At 39.0% G+C, this 25,788-nt stretch overlaps 1 protein-coding gene and 1 long non-coding RNA gene across 2 annotated transcripts in view; one reads left to right on the plus strand and one right to left on the minus strand.

Moving 5' to 3' along the window:
* The first annotated feature begins 119 nt into the window (after positions 1-119).
* LOC119767391 lies at positions 120-1,125 on the plus strand. Its single transcript, XR_005277486.1, has 2 exons — positions 120-378; positions 672-1,125. It is a non-coding gene; the product is annotated as an uncharacterized LOC119767391 (long non-coding RNA).
* Positions 1,126-14,198: 13,073 nt separating this feature from the next.
* Positions 14,199-25,788, minus strand: part of LOC6031837 (clavesin-2) — a 44,016-nt gene continuing 32,426 nt past the window's right edge. Inside the window, exons 2-4 of the mRNA XM_038254831.1 lie at positions 23,351-24,227; positions 20,306-21,051; positions 14,199-14,962 (exon numbers count right to left, since the gene is read on the minus strand). Coding sequence (XP_038110759.1) covers positions 20,569-21,051; positions 23,351-23,950 — 1,083 coding nt within the window. The 5' untranslated portion in view covers positions 23,951-24,227 and the 3' untranslated portion in view covers positions 14,199-14,962; positions 20,306-20,568. The remainder of the gene's footprint in view (positions 14,963-20,305; positions 21,052-23,350; positions 24,228-25,788) is intronic.

Below are 25,788 nucleotides of genomic sequence, written 5' to 3' on the forward strand. Positions count from 1 at the left end.
TTTATGCAAAAATGTGTTTTTCCCGGAAAAAGTAATGAAAAAAATACATTGGCCTGAAAAAAAGTTATCAACATGCCGGATCGGATTTAGCCCTTTATGATTTACAGCTTTTGTAAACATTTGCGTGTTTCATTTTCCATGTGGGTCCTATGGCAAACGTCCAAACACGATGGCAGGCTTTGTTTTTGTTGTTATTTTGTTTTTTGGCCTCGCAGGCCAAACCAAAACAAATTGTTCTTTCGTGTTGGGCCTTTCGTGTTTCGTGTTAGGCCTTTGTAATCAACAATATTTTTTCGTTCGTTTTTGTAAATTTTACAGTAAATGTCGCGTTTTTCATACATTGTCTGTTACACATCGAGTTTTCCTGCATTTCAAAAGGTAAGTTCAATATTTTAGCACAGTTTTCTGTGTGGTATTAGTGATTTAAAGTACATACCGTAAACTGGGGTCAATCGGGACACATGGGGCGAATTGGGACAGCAGTTTTAACCATGTTGGAGCACAATATTTTGATTTTTCTGGTTGGTTTCGGTTAGAACAGACTCAGGCCAACAAAATGTGTACATCCATTTCCAAATTTAAAAGCTTTAAGTGCTCTAAAAACTGCTGTCCCTATTCAGACTGTAGTCCCAATTCACCCCAGATTGCGGTAATAAAGTTCTGTTTTATAGGATAATGCTGGATACTTGGATGGCTAAAAAGCCCACAAACTCAGACGATTTTGACCGGAAGGTGCTCCAGACATGCTCGGAACTAGGGTGAGGACAACACGGTATTGCTAACACCCAGAGTGGCCTTCTTAGAGGAAACAGCTTAAAGCATCTGTGGAAGGAATATCGTACGATTTCGATGGAGGCGTAGGAACCAAGCTACCAACATAAATGCTGCCAAATTGCATGGCCATCTCCGCCGGATCTTTATGTTGCCTACGGGTCGATGGCACCGACGACTTGACCGGCCACCACCCGAGAGGGAGGGGGGATCTTTCTGTGCGAAAGTTCTTATCAACGGGTACATTCATCGGAACGAGATAGCGACACGGAATAGCAAACAGGAGAAATGGACTAACAGTGTCTTCAAGTGATGGTTTTATCCGTTTTATCTAATATATTTATGTAAATTTTATGTTTTTTCGTTTATGTTTGTTTTCAAAACCAGACAATTACTGGAATCATAATGACGCACGTCTTGATGGTGTAGGAATTGGCCAGAAATACTAGGGAATTTTTATTTTGATTAAATCTCTGATAGTGGAAGAGTTCATTCGTTGATTCGAGACGTCGCGGATGGTGTTGGAACGAGGTTGGCGGTTGCTGACCTGTACCATGCCAGCGCTGGCAGGACTTTCAAGCGGGCGCGCGAACTGTTCGGAATTTCGGTGTTCACGTTGATTAGCTTGATTAGGTCGTCCTTGTCAACGCAGCCGGAAGTAGTATGTGTCCCGTGGCCTCGCACTGCATTGCTACTCCGTTCAGTCTCGGCAGCTGGATGTTTCGTACAAATTTAAAACAAAGGGCCATTCTTTGTTTCGGTGTTTGTTTTGAAACACATTGTTTTTGTCCCTGGTTCAAACACGATTTCAAACCAAAACAAACCAGTTTCCACAATGGCCCTTAGAAGCAAAGGGTCTATAAGGTTTTTGAAAACAAACAAGATATCGTTGACTTTAGCTTTTGGTAAAATAGATGTTTTTTCATAGAAAAATCATATTTTTCATAGTTTTCTCGATGTGTAGAGATAGTTTAACACTCTTAGCATCGTTTGCAAGAAAAATGTGTTTTGTTTACATTTTTGACTTTGAACCTTTTACATTGTTTTGCTTGAATTGCTCGCATTTGCGTAAAATTTGATCAATTCCTTTTCCTTTTTTCAACTCGTGTAATAAAAAATAAACGCATATAAAAAAAAACAAGTTTAACCCGACAAACACCGTCTTGTTTTTTTTACGTTTCTTGACGTTTTTCGCTTGTTTGCTCATTTTACGAAACTTTTCTCATACAATCTGCAGATTTTACGGATCCAGTTCCAAAGTAAGCAAAATTGCCACTTTTTGACGTAAAAACCTTCCTTGGACTTAGTGCATCTCCAGCGCGGGTAGCAAACATCGAAGCAAATCAAATTTGCACCCGACGTCAACCCCACCGCGGTACCTGTCGCGGTAGCAAATTTGCTCTCAGTTCTTCGGGATTTCATTTTGCTACCCGCTATTCTGCTGGTTTGCTACTGCGGCAAATGGAATGATGCACAGAAAACTGAATCATGCACGGAAAAAAATTAAATTGTTTTTTTATGTATGAAAAAAAAAAATTAAAAAAATGACAAAATAAAAAAACAATAAAAAAAACTGAAATAACAACAAAAATAAAAATTTCAAGAATATTTAAAAAATATATATTTAAAAAAAATAAAAAATTTAAAAAAATTCAAAGGATTTAAAAAAAATAAATAAAATTAAAAAAAAAATAATAAAAATAAATACCAAAAAATAATAGAATTAATTTTTTTTAATTAAAATTAAAAAGATTAAAGAAAATTAAAAACATTTAAAAAAAACAAAAAACAAAAAAAAATAAAAAAATAAAAAACTGACAAAATAAAAAAAAAATAAAAAAAAATGATTCAAAAAAATTAATTTTTTTTTTTAATATTGAAATAAATTAAAAACCGCAAAAATTAAAAAAATATATTCAAGAAATAAAATTAAAAAAAATACAAAAATTAAAAAAAAATAAAACATTTAAGAGAGAGAGAGAGAGAGGGGGAGAGAGAGAGAGAGAGAGAGAGAGAGAGAGAGAGAGAGAGAGAGAGAGAGAGAGAGAGAGAGAGAGATAGATAGCGAGAGGGGGGGGGCATTCGTGGAAATACAATGAACATGAATACTCCATGCTCAAACTCAACCCACTTCAAACGAAACATGTCTCTGCAATACGACTTTACGCAGTAGGCCTGGCCGCTTTAACGTCTGTGATTGTTTCAAGCATTCCTATTCAACGGCGCACTATCGATGTTAATTAATCGTCGCCGTCGTGCTAACTTGTCGTACATGCATTTTGGGCCAAATTGAGTTAAGAACGCCATTTTGTGCAGCTCACAACGCCTCACCTTTTGACCTTCACAGAACTCCAACATTCGATTTAAATCCTGAAATATTCAACGAAATCCGATACAACTCCGTGCATTTTTGTCACTTTATATATGAGAGAAGTTTCAATCTTGTAGTGCTATCTTGTCACTCAACTACTGGCCAAAGGGATTTCAGGTCTGAACGCGTTTGACGCACGTACAAGTAAGACTATTGTAAACATTTGTAATTATAACTCGGGACTCCAGCTTCAAACAAACTTCGGAACAATGTACATAATGGTCAGCCGCACAAAACATGTTTGTTATTGTTTACATTGCGTGCTTCCGTTTTTGTTTATTCAAGGTCAAACATTAAAACGCGTTTTTCTCGGAAAGGCAAAATGGCGGGTGCGACGAGATAGCACGACGACGTCGAAATAACAAAAGAGGCGTCATCTAACCTAAGGCACTTTCCAGGATCCCTCCGAAAGAATGGCTGCGCTAAGGTTTGATTAGATTAGATTAGAACATTCCTTGGACTTATACGAACCCAACGCAACAAAGAGCGATCCGACGCTCCGTATTGAACTGATTCACGTTCGAACAAAGCCGTCGAAATTTTTTATAAATATATCTCTATAGAGAAGAAGATAGATAGGGAATGCATGAAGTTCCAGCCAAATATAAAAATATAAAAAGAAAGATTTGCGTAAACTTAGATAATAACTTTCTTTTTTCGTTCAATACATGACATTTTCGAATATGCATTATTTACCATGTATGTTTTCTTGATGGATTTGATTAAAAACTATAAATATTGAATAAAATGAAAAATTCTAAAATTTTTGCATCCTGCCATTCAAAGCATTCAACTGAGTTCATGATCCATAATCGATTACATTGTCTTAAAGCCTTCCAAAACTCAGAGCACGAAAGAACTGCTCTGTTCAACTTTCTAGAAGCCATCATTTCAATATTGTTATTTTTTCACGAATGAAAGCACACCCACCAGACTGTGAAAAATCCATCAACTGTTGCACAACCATAGAACCGGAGAATAACTCCAATAAGAAACGCCTCAGAAATCAATGGTAATCTCCATTTGAGTGGGGCTCTCGTGGTTGGAGGTTTTCCACCAGCAGCCGACTCTAATATTTATTCGTTTGCTCCGCTGCCCTTGGAAACTGTCTCGAATTTCCCTTTTATTGTGCCAAATCTGCCACAAAACCTCAAGCCCAGGTGCGCTCGATTGAGAGCACCGCAAGGCAAATTAAGCAACTTGAAACATTGTTCAAAAGGGCAAGGGCGCTCGAAAATGAAGGTAAAATTCGGTCTTCGTGACTAGACTGGAGTTGGATTGGGCTAATATTTTGTTCCTCTTGATTGCTTTTTTTCTTTGTTTGAATATTTTTTGAGCTTAACTTGAAAATATGACTCGAAAGTTCTGTTAATTTACAGATGATAAGAAACTAAATTATAAAATTTCAACTATTAACTTAGAAATTGTATAAAATTACAATGTTTCGATAGAACATTATTTAATTAATTTACAAAACTATCATTTAAAAATTCAACCAAGGCTACAATTTTGAAACCATTAAAAAAATAAATATATGATACATATTAAGTAATTGACTATTTTTAATTGATTTCACCACAATTTTTATTTTTTTAGTTCTAATTGTAACGAAGTTGCTTTGTTCAACTCACGCGGTGAATTATCTCATTATGAATCAACTTTGTGGCGCAGAGTGAAGCAATTAAGTCGTCGGATGTTTGCTTTTTTCCATTCAGACCTTCTCTCCTTCATTTGCAATTGTTATTTACTGGTTTAGTCATGTTTGCTTGCTTGCTTGTAGTTCCAGAGTCATGTGCGTGAAGTGATCTTGAAATGTTACATTACTGTGAAAACTGCACGAAGGAAGGCCGGCTGCCGTAAGCTATGTGCACACAATTAACGCGCGTGAATGATTCTTTCTAAATGATCCAGATCCAGGTGAAGAAATAGTTGCATTCTGGCTGCAGAGTTGCATTCCACTGGCGAAACGGGTTGAGTTATCTCACTCCGTTCAGGAAATTGCAGAACCATAACTTGGCTGGAAACCGCTACGCAGACTTTTCGAAGTTGATGAGCGAAAGCAGTTAAAAACTATCCAGCAGAAGAAGGCTTGATCCATGGCAGGTTACAAAAAAAAAACAACTTTTTTAAATAAAAACGTGATAAGTTATTATAGTTAAGATAAATTTAACTGATTGAGGAGAAATAAAACTTTGGGTGTATTAATTTTTGTTTGTTTGAGTCTTGTTTTAAAGGCCCAACTTTGGGCCAACTTTGGGTAATTCTCTAGCAACTCACACAAAATCGGGAAAAATTGCCCCGACCCCTCTTCGATTTGCGTAAAACTTTGTCCTAATGGGTAACTTTTGTCCCTGATCACGGCTCTGAGGTCCGTTTTTTGATATCTCGTGACGGAGGGGCGGTACGACCCCTTCCATTTTTGAACATGCGAAAAAGAGGTGTTTTTCAACAATTTGCAGCCTGAAACGGTGATGAGATAGAAATTTGGTGTCAAAGGAACTTTTATGTAAAATTAGACGCCCGATTTGATGGCGTACTCAAAATTCCGAAAAAACGTATTTTCAAAAAAAAAAACGCAGTGTTCCTCAACCGGTGAGGGATTCCCCCCTGGGGGGGAGTTTGACCCTTCTTATGGAGGAATGAGGATGCCATAAGAATCATATGATCAAATGATTTAAAAGGTTTTCATGAAAAAACTTCAATATTAACCCATACCAGATTCTTTGAATGACTTATCACAATAATTTTTCAAGCTGTGGAACTTCTTTGATATCTCAGATTTCATCTTTGAATGTGTTTATAAATATAGCTGGCAAAAAAAAAACAATATTGAAAAAAATAAAGACGAATTGGGCAAAATTGGAAATCGAAATTATTTTTTATATTTTAGGCATGAAAAGTTTTTTGAAAACAAACAAATTTTAAATATCACCCAACTGGCAGTCGCATGATTGTGATGCAGGGTGGCATGAAAGATATTCTTCTCTTTGGATTGTTGCTCGGGGACGGGCCAGCTTTATATGTGTTGGTGAGAACTGCAGATCGCTGAAATATTTATACGCGGGCAAAAATGATCTACGGGCTTGCTGCAAAAAATGTTTTAAAATGTGCCATTTTCTGCAGCAAATCCTTTGTTGCTGATTTTGAGATGTATTTTTCCTTTGGGTGTAGGGAATCCTGTTTTTTCACAAGCCCGAGAACCATTTTTCTAGTTATGGTGGTTATACGACCCCTTTGATGTTTCTGGATTTTTACTAAGACATGTTTTTCAGTGATTTGTATGTAGCTCGAATCCGTGAAGAGTTAGACATTTGGTGTCAAAAGGATTTTTGTGTAAAATTTAACGCCGGATTTGAATTTCCGAATAAAACGTATTTTTCATCAAAAAAGTTCATAAGTGCTTCTAGACGGGCTTTGATCTCAAAATTCGCCATAAATCCATTTTCAACCAGTTTTTGATCTTTAAAAAGCATTGGAAGGACGATGCCTCAACGCATTTTTTAACAATTTAAATGATAATGTTGCCATTCTATTGCAGAAATATGAAAAACTATCAAAAAATTGAAAAAGTGTCTGTAAAAACATGAAAAAACGTTACTTAATCCACCCTAAGGTGGTTGGCGTCTTCCTCACATTTAAAGGGTAATGCTATCACTGGCGTGCCCAGCTCTTTGAGAAAGTTTGGGCAATAATATGGACGTTTTGACAAATACGTTATTTTTGGACACCCCCTGACCAAATTTAGAACAAATTTCTGAGGATGGTGGGGCAGTTGCCCCATGTTGCCCCACCCTGTGCACGCTTCATAAATTTATAATTCAAAAAAGTAATTATATCAATTCAATTGTTGTCCAATTTGTTCAAGGTAAACAAGAAAGGTTAAACAAATCTCAAATTTTATCTTGGCCGGAAGAGGTGAATATATTTTCAAATGAAATAACAAAAAAAATCGTCAAAAAGGTTGTCGAAAATAAAGAAGTTTATTTTCAATCGCGTTATTTTTGTTGCCCAACATGTAAGTAAACAATATTCCTAGTTGTGTTTACTTCAAAAATAAATATTATCTGAATTAAACCTTGACATTTCATGAAATTCACAGACAAGCTGTTTAGTTCAATGTGAACAGTAGATCGAAATGAATAAAATCCAATAAGGTTATATAATCATTATTTTTTGTATAATTTCAAAACAAAAAAAATCAAATTATTCGCTCTTCAGCATTGCCTTGGCGTTCTCGATTGCGAGATTCCTGCTCGAAACTAGGTGTCGAAAGACTTGATTGTTGAGGCAATTGCAAACCTCTTTTTACACCTAAGCTTCCATCCACCCCGGGATTCGAACTGACGACCTTTGGATTTTTAGTCCAACTGCCTACCAGCGACTCCACCGAGACAAGACCCAGGGAGACGGCTCCTACACCTGGATTTAGCTAACGACCTAACCCTCTAGGTTAGACCGGGGCCAACATTTACTTCCCCGTCCGACGGAAGGCGTGGTCAGACAAATCTCGTCTCGAAAAATGCCACCGGGACCGTCTGGGATCGAACGCAAGCCGACTGGGTGAGAGGCGACCACGCTAACCCCTACACCACGGTTCCCGGCGGTTTCAAAACATTGGTGCTAAAAAGGTAGGAAAATGTATACTTCCGCTTGTATTTCGAGAATTCCCGGGAAATTTGCAAATCTCCCGGGACAGGAAATTGGACGCTCTAAGAAACTTGCGATAGAGACCACAAAAGACTTGGGGGTCGTTAAAACGGATGGTTTGTAAAATGTAAAATCTTTTCTGACAAATGCCATGGATCGGCTCCAGTACCAGTACATGTAATAATAAAAACAACCGTTTGCTTTCGATGATTTTGCGAGCCGCCACGAGAGAGCAGCAGAATGTTACGCATTGGTTGGCCACCCGACGGCGGGTTCGGTTCCCCGGGGTCTATGCCATCATGTCCATCGTCGTTGGCGGCGCCATCCATCCATCCATCAGGCAGTCAGTCAGTCGGTCACGTCGGAGTGCTTTCGCGGGTTGTTGTTGTTTTTTTTTCGCTGTTTTTCAATTCTGCTGACTCAACCATTCAACAAGGTAAATAATGTATTACACATTTCTTTCTTCTCTTGCGGTGCGCACCGGTGCGTCTTTCTTCAAAAGTGACCATTTGACTTCACCTACATATTTTGGGCGGCGGTGGCAATTGATGCGCTTGAAAATCACTAAATTTGGGACAACAATTGAATAATGACTTGGATCAAGTTCATCGCTTCGATCACGTTGAAGTCTCCGGTGGTAGGTGAGGAGAGGGATGCCTGGTGGAGTCGCATGGTTCATAAACAAGGAAATTATGTGTATCAAAACAAACAAATCATTATGTGTATCAGTTAACAATATTATACATGATTATTGTTTTCATGAGAGGAACTATGAGCCAAAGTTCTATGAAATATATTTTTTATATTTTTGAGACGAGATTCGTAGATTGATTTGGTGTCTTCGGCAAAAGTTGTAGTTATGTTCACGAAAAAAATATTTATTATATTTACTTTATTACCAAAACTAGACTTTAACAAACTTTACTGTGATCACCTTAATCTAATCTAATCTAATCTAATCAGACCCTAGCGCAGCCAATCTTTCGAAGGGATCCTGGAGAGTGCCTTAGGTTAGATGACGCCTAGCACTCTTCTTGTCATTTATTAACATTTGCAGTGCGCCATTGCATTAGAATGCATTGAGACATCACAAGCGTTAAAGCGGCCAGGCCTACTGCGTAAAGCCGTATCGCAGAGATGACTCGTAATTGGGTTGAGTTTGAGCACAGAGTGTTCGAACAACAACACAATTCTGAATCGACAGGGGAGGAAGAAGCGTGGGGACACACCACCATACGCTCCGAGATTTGGTTGTATTCGTTGGGAGCACCATGCTAAGAAGGTTTGGTACTCCGGGACCCTGTGGGATGGGACATTGTATTTCCACGAATGCCCTTTACACTATTTGCCATGGTTATAGCGCCACAACTCGCTCTCTGTAACAGTATTCCTAATTCCAGTCCAAGTTTACCAAGTCGTCATGGCCTAGTGGTTAGCATTTTTGCTTACCAACCCTAAGGACGGGGGATCGAACCCCGCCTCGAGCGACTTTTGATTTTTCGTTCATATTCATCATTTCAAATTCTGTGTACTTAACTTTCTCGTTGGGAGCAGATGGGAATCGAACCCAGAACCATTCGCTTATAAAGCGGACACCGTAACCAGTCAGCCACGGCCGCTCCTACAAACTTTACTGTGATCATCTTAATGTAAAAAAAGTGAAAATTTTCAGCTGATTTTTGGTTCCCATGATACGCAAAAATAAAAACATGGTTTTTAGATGTAAATTAAATGCAATCGAAAAGTATCCCTGACTTTTTTTTAAATAAATTGTACCGTTTTCGAGTTAAACAAATTTTCAAGCAAAGTCTGGTGCGAATTACATTTCTCACAATTTCACTGCCGGACGCCGGTTAATGAAAGCACACAGACAAAAGTGGCATCTTTAAAAATATAGTTCTTGACAAATTTGATATTATTAGCAATATTATAATTTACTGAAAAAGGAGATCATGCATCGGTTTTTTTACAACCTTGTTATCACAAACCTACAAACTCTCACCCACATGATCATCCGTTTCGCTAATAGTACGTTCGCCAAATTTTATCAAAAAACAAATTTGTGCACTTTCACGTGAGTTGGCACAACGTATCGCAGCTTAAATCAATCCTGCAAGCAGAGATGACACCATCCGCGGGGCCCTCGGAAGCACGTTTCAAACTTTGAACACCAACCGATGAGGTGACTCATCACTGCGCCACCAGAGCGCCAAGTTTGGCCAAATCGTGTTTTATTTTCTGCATTCATTTACCCACTTTCGTACAACTGTAGTGTTTCTACGATGACTCTTTAGTATACGCGCGCTCGGTTGGTTGGATTAAAAGTTCGAAAAAGAAGAAGAAAATTCGAGCTAGCGCGCAGCGGAAATTGAAGAAATCATCGAATTATAAATTGTAAACAGCGACGAACCGACGAACTCTCGACGTTTTAGGCCTGGCGGACATCGAAGCAGACACAACCAATCGACAAGCCACCGCTGAACCGAATCCGTAACGGAAGGTAAGTGAACTCCCACGCGTCTGCGTATAAACTATAAATAAATAAAACGACAGTTTCGAAGACAGTCTGTTTCCGCGGTGACTTAGACGGCCGGAAGTGACGAGCCTTCTTTGGAGCGACGAACCCTCTAGATGTTGAGTTGAGTTGGTTCAAAACGCACAGCTGTCGATTCAATCAAAGACCAATAAAAAAGACATTGTTTTGAATGGAAGAGTGGGTTTACGAGATTGATTTGAATAACGTTTCCTTTGAAATTGAAGACTAACGTTGTTGTGGGGAATGTATTGTCATGACTATAAAATACAGTTTTCTTTATAAATTACTTATGCCGGTACAGTTCAGATAAGATTATCTAAAGTCTTCGCAAAAAAGAATCATGATTGAAACATATTTGCAACTCCATTGTGAAAAAACTTAGTTTTCCTTTCATTCTCGAATGACGAAACGGCAAATTTTTCTTTACCAAAAATAAAAGAATCGAAAAGTACACTCAAACCCCGATGGTTTGACACCACCTGTTTTCAAATGATCGGGGACACTTTTTAGTTTGACACCCTTTTACACGGGGTTCACACACTACCAAACGTTTATTTTGATAGTGTGCGTGAGCACCGTGTAAAAAGTGACAGTTCGTCACTTTTTAGTTTGACTTTAACCAACCAACGGGGTACAAACAAGAAAAGTGTCAAACGAAAAAATGACGAACCACGGCTCAACCCCTTTTACAAGTCTGAAACGTTCTACTTTTCTGAACTCAAATGGGTACTATAAAGTAAAAACTTTCAGCAATTGTATTGAATTATTACTTTTAAATATCATTTTGATTTGAACAGTTTGACTTTGGACAGAGCTGCGAATAACAAAAAAATACAGGAAAGCCTCACTAAACCTTCACCTTCATTAAGGTTCTACATCCGAGAAACGGTAAAAATTTGATAACTTTTGCGCCCTCCACAGGTAACAAACCGAGCCACGTAGCCCAGAGGTAACGCTTCCGCCTCGTAAGCGGTAGATCGGGGTTCAAATCCCGGCTCGGACCAACACAACTGATGATCTTTTCTCTTCTGGAATCGATTGCTCTTAGTAAAGGGAAGGTAGTGTATCGTCACAAACTGGACCTTATCACGACACCATAGGGAGGCGACCTATGGAATATTAACATTAACCCTAAACATGTTAACATTAAGTTGAGAATGAAACTGCCACTGAATCCGCTTTGTAAATGCCGGCCCATTCCCATACAAACATCAAGAGGAAGGGGTTCTCGTGGTCAAAATGAGCTCAAATTTGGAATTTAGCCTAGTGATGAGCAAATCTTTGATTTCAGGAGTTACCCCCGAGGAAGCTCAGTTTGGACCACCCTAATAATCATGGTTGTCAAATGAAAGCTGATAACAAACAAAATTAAAGCGAAATTTTTCATTTGATTTTTTTTGCGATAAGAACGCTTTTTTGTATTTTTGTTCAAAGCGCTAGTTAGGGGAGAGTGGAGAGAGTTGATCCCTTTTTTTATCGCACATAACTCTGTCAATTTCTCACAAAACTATGAACGTTTTGCATGAATTGAAAGCTTATTCATTCAACTATGTTTGGCTGATAAGGAATATCTTTTGACAACCAAAACGGATTTACAAACCATCAAAAGCGTTTTAGAGGTGAGAGATTCCTCTACAAATTTGTTATAAAAAATATGTTTTTAAGATCGATCCACCTATCCAGACTTTTAACCGAAGATGGCGTTACGAATGGTGCACGTCCGAAATGTCAAAATCACGCAGTGATACCAACATTAGACAAAAGGTGTTCCATATGGCATGACAGCCAAACTTTTGTCTAATGTTGGTACACTCAAACCCCGATGGTTTGACACCAACTGTTGTCAAACGAACGGGGACACTTTTTAGTTTGACACCCCTTTTACACGGAGTCCACACACACTACCAAACGTTTGTTTTGATAGTGTGCGTAAGCGCCGTGTAAAAAGTGACAGTTCGTCACTTTTTGGTTTGACTTTGACCAACCAACGGGGTACAAACTAAAAAAGTGTCAAACGAAAAAGCGACCAACCACCAAGGGTTGAGTGTACCACTGCGCAATTTTGACATTTCGGACGTTCACCATTCGTAACGCCATCTTTGCTTTAAAATCTGGATAAGGCCAGATCAATTAAAAATCCGTACCAGAAATCAAAAACCTTAAAATTTTCAAAATCGCAATTTTCACCGATAGAATATTTTCATATATACAGATTCTGATTTAGGCCGGTAATACACAACAATGTGTCTCGGTTTATAACATTTTGCTTTAGCCACGCCGTGCGGATTTGACAATTCGAAATTCGCTACTTCAAACTGGAGGGTGCTGTGTCCTATCCCTCGCCTAGACCAGATAAAGCTGTCAGACCAAAACTGTCAGACCAAAGAGTAAAAAGTAAACAATCTTGGTCTTCGACGCAGGTGCAAACAAATGAAGAAAAGAAAATTTGAAAAATAATTTTATTTTTTCAATTCAATAACTAGTGTTGGGCTGCAAAATTAAATGTACGCCGACGAATAAATAAGCTGTTAAGAGCCTTATTCGTCCACTTTAGTTTTTGATTGCGTTTTCAGTTTACACCTGAACAATCTTAAATTTATGTTTGCGGATTTCTGATTCCTCTCGTTCCATCATTCCCTTGACTTCAAATGCTTGCTAATTTGAACATATTCAAATTGAAAAGCACTCAAACGTCAAAGTTGAGCTGTCAAACAAATGTTTACACTGCGACCCCTTTGTCGTCGTTGATTCGCGAGCACGTGATTTCGTGCTTTTGCAGCTGTCAGTCGTTCCAGTCAGTGAATTTGGATTCGCTCATTTGAATGCAGTTCTATTCGAATTAACGAATCTGCTGATTCAAATCTCGCTATTTAGAACCCTGATAACTCAAATTTCACTATGGATTTGTTTTTCACTCGCACTCAACCTTCAAAATTTAGCTGTCAGTTGTTCAAATTAGCGATGCTGGATTCTTTAGTTCGAATGCAGTTGTATTCAAATTAGCTAACCCGCCCTGTAGATTCATCGTCACTTTTTTTTCAAAGATGATTTGGTCTTGAAAAAAGTTAAAGTGTAATCTGAAAAGCGACTCATTTAGACTTGAGAAATAAATCTTCCAATTTGAGTTTGAGTTTTCCTTTAAAAGATAATTTTATTGGTCTAAAGATTGTTACCATAGTTTAAATTTTCTTAGTTTCAGATTGCGAGAAATATTCCGCACAAAAACACCAACGCGGAAATCAACAGAACTCTAAGTCACACTGCTGCTGCTGCAACGGGGGTAATTGGTTCAAATTAAAGATTGCACAAGTGCACAACAATTTCTCATTCTACTGAACACGTACTCGGCTGGCATAAACGCCGCACCATGCATGTCATGCTGCTGGAGGGTGGGGGCTTAAGTCGATTATTTCCACCAGCCCTGGCAATTCAAGCTGTTAACCGACTTGCGTAAAATTTATGCTACTGCTCTTCTGATGAAGGCCGGCGCAGGTCCTCCTCAAACGTGAGAGTGAAAACGGGCAAGAAATTGTCTATTCAATTGAAACTTTGAAAAATGGCGGCGGCGCCACGTGCCACGCGGCGTGCGTCCTCCGTTTGTAATCTGCGATTCGTTTGAATTGAGGTTATGATTAATACAAGATCGTATGAGTTTAAGGTTCGTCGGTGTGTGTGTTCGTTTGTGTGGTCATTACGAACACCACACGCACCGGCCTCGGAACAATGGGAGCATTATCAAAGCGGCACGTGCTTTCGATGTGGCAAAGCTTTTTACAGGTGAACCCGGGTCGTTTGACAACTGTCAAGCAAAAAACTATTTTGACAGTAATACAATTTCTGATGATGTTTCTTTCAAATAAAAAAGAGATGATCTTTTCAATAAATTCCTTTAATTATCATACAAAGTTTTACAATAATAATGAAATACCTAACACTAGCGTTTTGATTTGTAAACCACAAAACTATAGCAAATAGTACGTTGTAATAAGTTAATGTCTTACTGGAGTTATTTGCTCTTGCTTGGTGTGAAAAAAAAACACTTTTCGGACGGATTCTCTCCTCATTAGTAGCAGCACAATCGAACGAACGAACGTCTCTACAGAGTAACCTCAAATCTAGCCTAAAAGTATAAATACAAACTAACGTCTAGGTGCAAACCGTTTTTCTTCTCTCTTTGAGTAGCCGTAAAAGCTCGATTTTTTTCCAAATACGCGTGTGTGTGTTTTGTGTTGTAAAGTACTTCTAAAGAGAGAAAGCGTTCTGCAGAAACACTTTCAACGAAACCTTACTATTTACACTAAATAGTTGTGTATAATCGTTAGTAAAGCTCTTTGTATTGTTTTTGTTGATGTCGTCTAAACTGTTTTCGTTACGCGCCCTAAGCCTAACCATCAGAATAGTATATTATCGTAAAGTAGTGTTTCAGTTCAAGAGTAGTTGCTAAGCTCAATCAGTTTCACTCGAGAGTTTATTCTGCTCCGCTATAATAATTTTAAACTTTGTAGTTGTGGCGTCCTTTGTCGGCTTAATTTATCAACGATCGTCAGGCGCTGCTACCGTGGGCGGAAACGCGTGACATTTTAAGCTCGAGACGACGGCGACGGGATGATAATTATCGGTTGATTCGAAACTGCAATCTGGAAAAAAGGAAGAGGGAGGAAAACAGGGATTTAGTGATACATACGCATTGGCGGATATAAAGATATTTTAAGATTGAGTTTGATTGGGGTTTTTGACTTAAAGCCCTTAAACTCAAAATAGTGAAGATCTGTAGCACGGTCATAAGTTTTACGTGATAAAATATTAAAATAACAGGCCACGGATTCAACATGTGAATGAAAAAAGTGTTTTAAAATGCATTATTCTAAGCATTGACGAAAATTTTATTTTTGTGAGAAAAAGAAGTTTTTGCGGTGCTGAACATTGTTATTTCATAAAAGTTCAAAATATTTTTAAGCCAACCCAAACAAGCTTAATATAATTATGGATGTAGAAAAAGGCATTCTAGATTGTTTTGAGTTGATTAGACTTCTATTTCTATTGAAATTCTATAAAAAATTCGAAAGCACTAAAATTTTCCTAAAAGCGAGTTTTTTTTGGTATTTAGTATTTTTTTTACAAAATACCGTATTTTATCGATTTTTTTATTAATAGTAGAATTTTTTATGGTTTTTTCCTTTCATTAGAATTTTTGTAAAATACTCAAATTTCAACAAAAAACTGCATATTTTCGAAAATACTCAAATTTTCATAATTTGCAATACAAAATTTGGCATGCTTCAAATTTTTATTTGAGTTTTTTTTGTTAAATATTAAAATTTTCACAGAATATCGTATTAAAAAAAACTAAAAAAAATAATTATTGGCAATTTGGGTATCGGAAGTAACGAAATTTTGTATGCTGTTTCACTTTCATTAGAAATTGTTTTTGCTGAAACTCAAAGTTTCTCAAAATGCACAATATTCCGTTTTTTTAAAACAAAGATGATTATAAGAAATCTCGATTTTTTTAAATAAATACAGTATTTTGTGTATTTTTTTTGTATTTCATTCCAAAAACTCTAAAACAGGTAAAATGCTTACGAAATTTCACTTCGTTTGAAACCGTATTTCAAGTTATGAAAATTTGAGTATTAAAAAAACGGTATTTTTCGATAATGTTAGTGTTACATTCAAAAAACTTTAAAACAGTGAAAATTCAGGCAAATTTTAGAATCGTTTGATACCCATATTGAAAGTTATAAAATTTTTAGATCTTTTGAAAAAAATACAGCATTTTGTAAAAGAATCATTATTCAATTCCAAAAACTCTAAAACAGAGAAAAAGCATATGCAATTCAATCATTTCATACCTTTTTTTTCTGTCTGAGTAATCTACCACTGAAACCTGATTATAGGTCTATTGTAGGATTGCCCAATTTACTGTTGTTGGGCCTTTCTGTTGACTTCGCACGCAAACACCATTGTATTGGGTGAACGCGTGTGTCGACCAGCCGAAAAGCCGTAACTCTTGTAGACCACCTTGCATGCGTTCTTCTTTATATTGTGCATCGCTAGAACCAGAGCAGTATTGTATTGCTATATAAGCTCTTCTCAGCGCGCGGCCAAGCTTCTTACACAGCACTGCTAGGTTCTAAGCACAACCTTTGCACCGGGTGATAAATGCTAGGCGATTATTTGGAGCCAAGGATTTGAACCCGAGTTTTTCACAAGCAGGAATTTGCGTTGTAAAGCAACCGCCTTACTCGCACGGCTGCGGCTCCCTATAGATTATTTTCATACCTTTATTGCATATTATGAAAATTTGAGTATTTTCAAAAAATACGGAATTTTGTGAAAATGCATACAAAATTTAGCTTTGATTTTAACCCATATTGCGGATTATCAAAATTTGGATATTTTACAAAAAAAATACGAAATTTAATTGATTTTTTGAGGATTTATGCATTCTATTTTTTTTTTTAATTAAAAATGAGTTACCGTTGATAAGATTATCACCTATAGAATTTTCAAAAAACGATAACGGCAGAGCGGATTCGATAATTCGAAAATCGCTACTTCGAATGTCCGCTAATTCGAATGATTGCTATTTCGAAAATGTTCGAATTTAAAAGCACCCAAACGTAAAAATTTAGTTGTCAACACAATAAAAAACTCATGGTAATATTACAAATGTGTAATTTTACCTCAGAAAATGTGTAATTTTACCCCTTTTCTGGTGTTCTGGTGTTTTTTAGTCAAAATTTACGTAAAATTACATCATCTTTTATGGTCTTTTATCTTTGAGGTAATATTCAACCTTCCAAATTTACACAATTTTTTGCTGTGAAACTAATGTTTACATTTCGACCCCTTTGTTCGTCGATTCACGAGCACGTTGTTTGGGGCTTATGACAGCTGTCAGTCGTTCAAATGATTCACTCATTTGAATGCAATTCTTTTCGAACTAACGAACCCGCACTGTATCGTTATCGTTATCGAATCTCGATCATTTTATCGTTAGCAACCTTGCTGGCAACCTTGCCAAATAACTTTTAAGAAGAAATCTATATACAATTTGAATTGATTTCTGATTTTCTAATAACTTAACAAGAGCATTACCCTACCATACATGATCTGTCAGTTTGCCATAATGGCGGCCTGACGTTTATCGGCCGACAATGCCATAATGGCGCCTCATTAATCGGTTTCCAAGATAAATTTATATGTTTTCGATTCCACCTTGAGGCTAATTTGAATTTCCCTCCAAGTTTTGTCCGGCAACAAGTTCGCCAAACTTGCAGTATAGAAAACGAATGAAATTAAACATACACCAGCGCCTCATTATGCGGCGCATCATGCGGAAGGCCACTTTTCCGGCTCCGGCGCGGTGAGCCAATTTAAATGAAAGATTTATTGCGGATCCACCGCCTCCAGCATCGTCGGACGCCGGACGCCCCAGCTGTGTGACGAAAGTGTACGAAAGAGGCTGGGCGCGGGCCGTTTTTTATTGGCCGTTTACGTTTTGTGAAAAATGAATTTAAGCCGGGCGGACCTGCGCTGCGATTAAACATTGAGGTTATGAAGCGTGCGTTTTTCCGGGGGCGCAGTGAAACCGAACCACCGAGTCCCCGGTCGAAAGGGACCATAAATTTCACTCCGGTTTGCCTGCAGAGCTGTCCTCCGGTGTGCCATTTGCCTAGGTTTTTGTTGCGCGAGCTTCAACGAGAGACTCACCGGACAACTGTTGATCAGTCGTTGAACGACCAGTTGGGGCTAAGGTCGCCCTCAAAACCGGTGATCAAGTTGTTACTGGTTTGTTTTATTTGTCGTTTCTTCTTACTCATCGTATTTCTGTACGAATGCGCCATCTTGGTAATCCTATCCCAGCGAGTAGCGAGACAAGAAGGTTTCCTATTTCAAATATGCGATCAATGGTCTATTTATACCTAACGCAGTGTTGCCAGCTTTGACAAACCCCACTTGATCTTGAAGTGCAACTTTTCTGTGTTAACTTTTCTTAGTTAATTCTGATAACGGTTCATTCAAGAATCTTGGCAACACTGCCCTCTGACAACACCGCTGCGCTGATCCGCTGAAGTCAACTTGCCACGACAAATTCCTCAGCAGGCCTTGACCGTGGCCCGCAAAACGGATCATCCTAGAGACCGTAGATGGCTACGATTTACTGCAAGAGGCAGGCGCCAACTGAGACCGAAACAAAAAAAACATTAAGACGCCTTCAGGATGCCGTTTTCCGCCATGATTGAGAACGGGTTCGCACTAACGGAGAGGGAGGGGAAATAAATAAACAATGCCTGGCGTCGGTTGTCGTGCCGCAAAGTGTGGCAAACGCGTGACACGCGATTCCGAGCCTTGAAGGTCGAGTCACATTTCATGACCAAATCTCGCGTTCCACCCCGAGGGTAAGTGGCAAATAGTTGGACGACCTTATCCAAATTAGGTTAGGGTTTCATTTTTGAGGTTAGCATTGTTACAATTTGCTTGGATAGTTTACTTCTACTCGACTGATTTATTTTCAGACCAAATTGACAGTTTCAAACATCCCAAACTTCGATTGCGTGCGACAGTTCGGAAATCCGGCTTGGACCGCGATTGAGACGGTCCCCGTCACACTCTCGTTTCCGAGAAAGGTGCACTAAATTAAGGGGAGGCCCGCCGAAAGTTCGTGTTTATAAGCCGCCCGCCCCGGATTGGGAACACAACAACATTTCACACCAATTACGGCCACCGGAATATGGTTGACAGCGGATGAGGTTAGGGTTTTGGGTTGACAATAATTGGACGAGCGTGCGGTGTCGCCGGTACACGACCGTACACTTTGAAATTTAATGGAATCGATGTTGCCGGGGGTTGCGGCGGTGCAGAAGGACATACACACCAAAGCTCGGTGTAATCAAGCTCTTTGCGTGAGCCCAACTGGCGTGACACGTGCCCGTAGCGGTTGTGTCAACCGCCGGTGGCGTCAGCCCAACACCACGGTTTTGGAGACATTTTTAAATTTGCTGAAAGCATAAATTTAGTTCCTTATGGAATTGATCTTCGGCACGCCACTCACATAACCTTAAAAATTAGACAAAAGTTTTTTTGACCTGTCAACTAATGTGGATCTTTTTATGGCATACTGCCATAATGGCGACCAAAATGGCAACACTGCCGCATCGATTGACTCGTAGATAGGATTGATACACGACTCCGCAACACGCCATGATTTGGGATCGCCACACGTTAATTGCACGACTTTCTAGATGCATGATAAGTTTACCGTGAGGTTTGCATATGGCCTTGACGGGAGCGTAAATTACACACTTTTCAATGAGCCATTAGTCACTCTAATGGACGGTGTACCTACATCAGGCGACTACCACACCAAAAGAGTAACAGATTTTTCTGCGCTATAATTGCATTCAATTTTATTACTGCGAAGCTATAAATGCAGTACAATTATGGAACTTAAGTTATTCAATGTTCCAAGATTTTTTTTAATCTTTCACCTTTGGTAGATTTTACGACAAAAATTATAGCAATACGAGCTGTCAAATTGTAATCTGAATATGCTATAAATCAGCCACCTGGCAAGTTTTAGGTAAAGTTATCTTGAAAATGGCCAAAACGAGTGGAAGCTTTTCTAAAAATGTCGAATACATGGACATTAGAGTGGTTCATATTTGACTTAAATATAAGATCAGTTGGATATATCGATCATGTGCGATCATGCGGGTCAACTTCTTGCAATCAAGTTTGTTTTTAAAGCAGGTTTTGGGAGCGTTCCCCTTTCAACCCCACATAACAAAATTTCCATGCAAATTAAAAAAATAATAAAACGTAACACGGCCTTCGATCCCCCTCCTCCCCCACCTGCGTTACGTAATACAAGAACGCTCCCTTTGATGTTGAAATGTTTTAGAAGTGAAAATAAAAATAAATCGGGTGAATTCAAATTGAATTCGGTAAAAATTACGTAATTCGAAGATACTTACACAAAATGGTTTCAAGTGACCGCCGTCGCAACCCACGAAGCCAGTTCCGCTGCCAAGCTCCGGACTCTAAATATCTAAAGATACACACGTGACGCCACGTGGCCCCTTTGCGTCATGAGTTGTCGCATGGATGAGTGTTTTTGCCGTGTTGCTGTTGTTGTTACTGTTGTGATGGAAATTTGAGATCAGGACCTTCATCAAGAAATCGACTCGGACTCTGCCACCGAGGAGGGCTGCCGGTGGAGGATCTGGTGTCGATCCGGTCACGTGTCACTCCCCACGCCGAGCAGCATGTTGGCCGCCGGATCGTTGGCCTTGGTCGTCAGCACGCCGATCTTGACCACGGCCGCTTTGGTACTTTTCAGGAAATCTCCGCCGCCCCCGTTGTGGGCGGTCGCCGTGGTCGTCGTCGTGATGGTGGCCGTCGCCAGCGGGGCAGGTGATTTGGTGTAGAACTGGGGCTGACTTAGAATGTACGATGGCGCGGGCTTGGTCGAGATTTGGCTCGACTCGAGCAGCTCGTGGTACCAGTTGAGCGGGTTGAAGGTCGGCCCTTCGCCGCCCAGCTCCGTCGGCAGGATGTCCCGGGCCACGCAGTCGTGCAGCGTCGACAGGTTCCCGCCGTGGAGCTTTATCCGCTCGCGGGTTTTCTCCTTCAGGAAGGGTCGGATGACGGCGAGGGCCGCCTCCACGTACCACGGTTGACCGATGAAGTGGATCGCCTTGAAGCGCACCGGGAAGCAGTCCTGCAGGGGAGAAGATCGAGGAAAAATATTGAATTACACATCGGAAGGCCAATATGAGCTGAAACACGTAACTTGTTTACTAGCTGACGAGGTTTGTGCAGGTGACAAAGTGTGAATCATTAGAAAAGTGCATCAAATATCGCAATATTGTGCAGCTTTTTTAATTCAACGTTTGGATATAGAAACATGATTTGAGCAGGACCTAGGTTTTAACACAATTTGGAACTAGTAAATTATAAAAAATAGTTTTTATCTATAAAAATAGCTGCACGCATGTTTGATGGAATAAATAAAAAGGCTGATATAAATTGTGTTCAAAAGTTTTCTTTCTGAGTCATTCATATTCTGCTAACTCACACAGCATTTGTCTTGAACCCATCTTCGATTTTCGTAAAATTTTGTTCTTATGAATAATTTTAGTTTTATTTTATCACGAATTCAAGATCGAAGTTCCAACTCTGAACTCAATGGGTAAAGTTTTATTTTTCAAGGAGTTCAACGAATGCCGTACAAGATTTATTTTTGAAACGTTTCTTGTTGTTGATAAAAAATGGCATTATTATGTTTGTTCCTGTGTTCTAGTCATATTCCGCACTCAAACAAACGTTCAAAGGGTCATTCTTATGCGGAATTAACCCTCAAAAATCGTCCTGAGGCCTCGATTATCCGAAACATCAAAAGTTAAAAAAAATCATTTGCTTCGTGATTTTTTTAAGAATAACATATTATGTTCAATTCAAAATTTAAAAAAAATAACTTAATCCACCTATGTGGTTGGAGCCTTCCTCACTTATTACCAACAATGGCTGTTATGATGGAATTGTACAAAAATTTCATCTATTTTTAAGATCCGGAATAAAAAAGTACATAAAGATCACTTAAGTGGCCATACCTACTGGCCTTTGTTTTTGTCCTCACACTTAAATGTATGTAAACTATGTCCAGGTCCATCATCCGACCCATCGTTGCTTAGGTTATCAAAAGACCTTTTCAACGAGCCTAAAACATTGAAGATCTGGCAACCCTGTCTCGAGATATGCCCACTTAAGTGATATTTATGTACTTTTTGAAGCCGGATCTCACTTAAATGTATGTAAACTATGTCCGGATCAACCATCCAACCCATCGTTAGTTAGGTTATCAAAAGACCTTTCCAACAAGACCAAAACATTAAAGATCTGGCATCCCTGTCTCGTTATATGGTCACTTAAGTGAAATATATGTACTTTTTTGAAGCCGGATCTCACTTAAATGTATGTAAACTATGTCCGGATCGACCATCCAGTTGATTAGGTTATCAGAAGATCTTTCCAACGAGCCTAAAACATTGAAGATCTGGCAACCCTGTCTCGAGATATGCCCACTTAAGTGATATTTATGTACTTTTTTGAAGCCGGATCTCACTTAGATGTATGTAAACTATGTCCGGATCAACTATCCTACCAATCATTGGTTAGGTTATCAAAAAACCTTTCCAACGAGTCCAAGACATTGAAGATCTGGCAATCCTGTCTCGAGATATGGCCACTTAAGTGATATTTATATACTTTTTTATTCCGGATCTAAAAAATAGATGAAATTTGTGTACAGCTACTGTTGGTAATGAGTGAGGAAGGCTCCAACCACATAGGTGGATTAAGTTAGTTTTAGTATTTTAACTTGCATTAATGTATATTGTTAACTTTATGTTTGTTTATGATAGTATTTGGCATAGTTTACCACCTCCTATCATTACCTTTAGCTCCTTTTGGTTTTTTCATGTCAGTCAGTCACTTTTTCAGTTTTTTGCTTGTTTTTTTTCACATTGTCACATTGAAGCGTAGTCTGGTACACTACGAAAATAACTAAATACTTAATTTCACATAATAAAAAGGAAATGTTAGCAAGAAACACAGCCAAAGTTGACCTCAGAAAAAAACGTAATTTTTTAAAACATTGGCAAAGTAATTTTTTGCTTTTTAAACATCAAAAAATGGTTGTAAATTGGATTTTTGGCGATTTTTTAGAACGAAGCCCGTCTAAAGTTGGGGTTGAGTTGTAGAGGGTTAATTGTCTTGGAGTTTTGTAAGGCCGTTGCAAATAATCCTAATGCCTAATCTTTTTCATTTTCTTAAAAAAATATTTCTTTTTTGATGAATGATGACTAAGATTGGTATGCCCAAAAATTGAGAAAAGGAATTATACCAAATTTTACAAAGTTCCAAGTAATTTGGAGGGCAATTTTTCGAGTTTTATTGTGTTTTAAAACAAGAGTTTTTGAAAATGTACCAATTTGATTGATAATGCAATCAAAACTCACCTGTAATCCCTCGATCATCAGCTTGAGCACTTTCGGGTTCAGATTGGACGACTGTCGGAAGGTAAAGTTTGTCCAGTCCACAATCGCGATGAACCCGTTCGCCTGATTCTGCTTGTCCTCGAGCAGCTTCTCGATCGACAGCAGCATCGCCCGGTACACGGTGACTAGCGAGTACGACGAGTAGTCCCAGTTGGCGGCCAGAAAGATCAACACTTTGCGACCCCTTCGATCTCGATTTGGGAGGACGCCTGGGAATCCGTCTCGCAGCGCAAGCTGGATGTTTTCGTCAAGGACGGATAGTCGCTGCAGGAGCGATCCGTTCCGCTGCCGATAGGCGTGATAGTTGATTACGAGCTGGAACGCGTCGTTGACGTTGAACTTTCGAGCGTACAGAAAGCGGAACAGGAACTCGTCGTCCTGGAAGCAACTTTTGTCCTTCAGGGCGTAATCCATGCTGGCCCCGATGAGCTCTTTGAGGGCGATTAGGGCCCGGCTCCGGTCGGTGGGCTCATTTTTGTTGTACCCCTTTTGGAGGTCCGATATGGTGAGGTTGTGCCGGAACCGGTTGTTTGACCACTCGAAATCACAGATGTCGGACATTTTTGTGCCTTATTTTTCGCTTTACTTCACTTTACTTTTTTATCACACACAAATCACTAATCTACACGACGATTTCGCCAGCATGTGCAATCGTTATCTAAAATTTCTATTTTTGCTTTTTTCTAGAGGCACTATTTATCCACAGATAAACTCTTCGGTATCGAAAACAACTCGTGGCGAACCGATGACGGCGACCGGCTTGCGGATTATGGTCACTAATTCCATTCCGCCGTGCTCGCGCCCTGTGACTGTGATGAGTAGCTGATTTTCTGCAGTTCTGTGAAAGGGTTGAGAAATAAAAAAGATATGTATTATTAAAGAGGATTATCTAACGTTGAGCGCAACAGTAAACTACTAAGTGTACTTTAAGTGATTCTGCGCGGTAAGTAATTTCTTTATTATCCATTAGAATTTCACAACCCGTTTAAATGCCACGTGGCAGATTAATTGCTGAGCGCGACGAGGAAATCCATTTGGATATCATCAACAAAAGTTTGCACCATTTATGGCATCGTTTGTTGCATTGAGTATCAGAGAAGCTGAAATGGCATTCGATGTCAGAGCTCTTGATTTGAGTGAACATCGTGTTGGTTGACTCTGGACCAGATCAACTAAATTATTTCGAAAAATGAAAAATGTTTGCGGAACAAAAACGCACAGTAAAAATAAACAGTTTTATCAAATTAATATCAAGTCTCTGACAAAAAAGAAAAAAATCATGCCAAAAAAAGCTTCTTTCATAAACAGCTATAATTATGTTCCGTTTACTCTTGAGAGCTATACTAAAGTGCAAGTTTATGTTTGGATGTAATTTAATTTCCTTATTTTCTCGAAAGCAAGAACGCAGCATCTTCTATCTTTCTTTGTCCAGATGTGCAGCAGGATGATTCATACAACGAGCTTTTAGCTTTCAAAAGAGCTCGTACGCACACAGTTTGAACCTTTGTATGAAATTATGGCAATAAAAAATATCAACCGGCTCCAGCAGCTTGTTTGGTAGACAGGAAACATACTTCAGCAGTTTAATAAGATCGTGTCAAGATCGATGCAGTGTTAAAGTGCATCTGCCTTACATTGTTTCGGAATTTTTTTTGTTTGAGTTTGACTTGCCACAGCGATATAACGGATTTGTGAGACTTTTAATTTTAATAACGTCTAAATGGATTTCGTAAAAGTATTTCCAAGAACCACCCTAGCATACTCGCTGCCCATGTGTATGACAAGATGGAAAAGTGACCCCATTTTATGGGATCACTTATCCGGTGGCGTCGTAGTTTTTAGTCTTGCTACTCTGCTTTGCTTTGTTTTAAACCAGTTTCATGCACACAGTCCACTTACGTACAAGAGACAAGACAGGGCTGTGTTGCGATTACCATAAAACGGTCTCCCGACAGAGAGGGAGACCTTCGCGACAACCTTGGTTTGGGGTGAAAGCAAATTACTGTCCGCCGCAACGAATCGGTCACAAGTTTTCTCTTTTCACGTGTGATGATGCACCCCAGCGGGTCATGCGGGTCCGGAAGTTACTGTTTTAATCTATTTTTGGCGTAACAATGAAAATTTCATCGGTGAGTATTCGTAGCTTTTTCTCGGCAAGATTTCAAACGATTCTTTTTGAGTTTAATAGGATCACCTCACGAATGAGTGGCTCGCTGCTCATCGATAAAATTATCCAACAAAAGTGAGACGCAGTTGAACGCAGCTAAGAACATGTTTGTCAAACTCTCAAAAGAACATCAATGAGTGAACGATATTTTCATAGAACGCTTTGTTATTTGCCTTTGCACTAGAGCAAATCTCCACCAAAGCCGGAAATTGTTTTTATTTACATTTTTTAT

The sequence above is a fragment of the Culex quinquefasciatus genome, chromosome 2, assembly GCF_015732765.1.
Source record: "Culex quinquefasciatus strain JHB chromosome 2, VPISU_Cqui_1.0_pri_paternal, whole genome shotgun sequence".
Taxonomy (NCBI): Eukaryota; Metazoa; Arthropoda; class Insecta; order Diptera; family Culicidae; genus Culex; species Culex quinquefasciatus.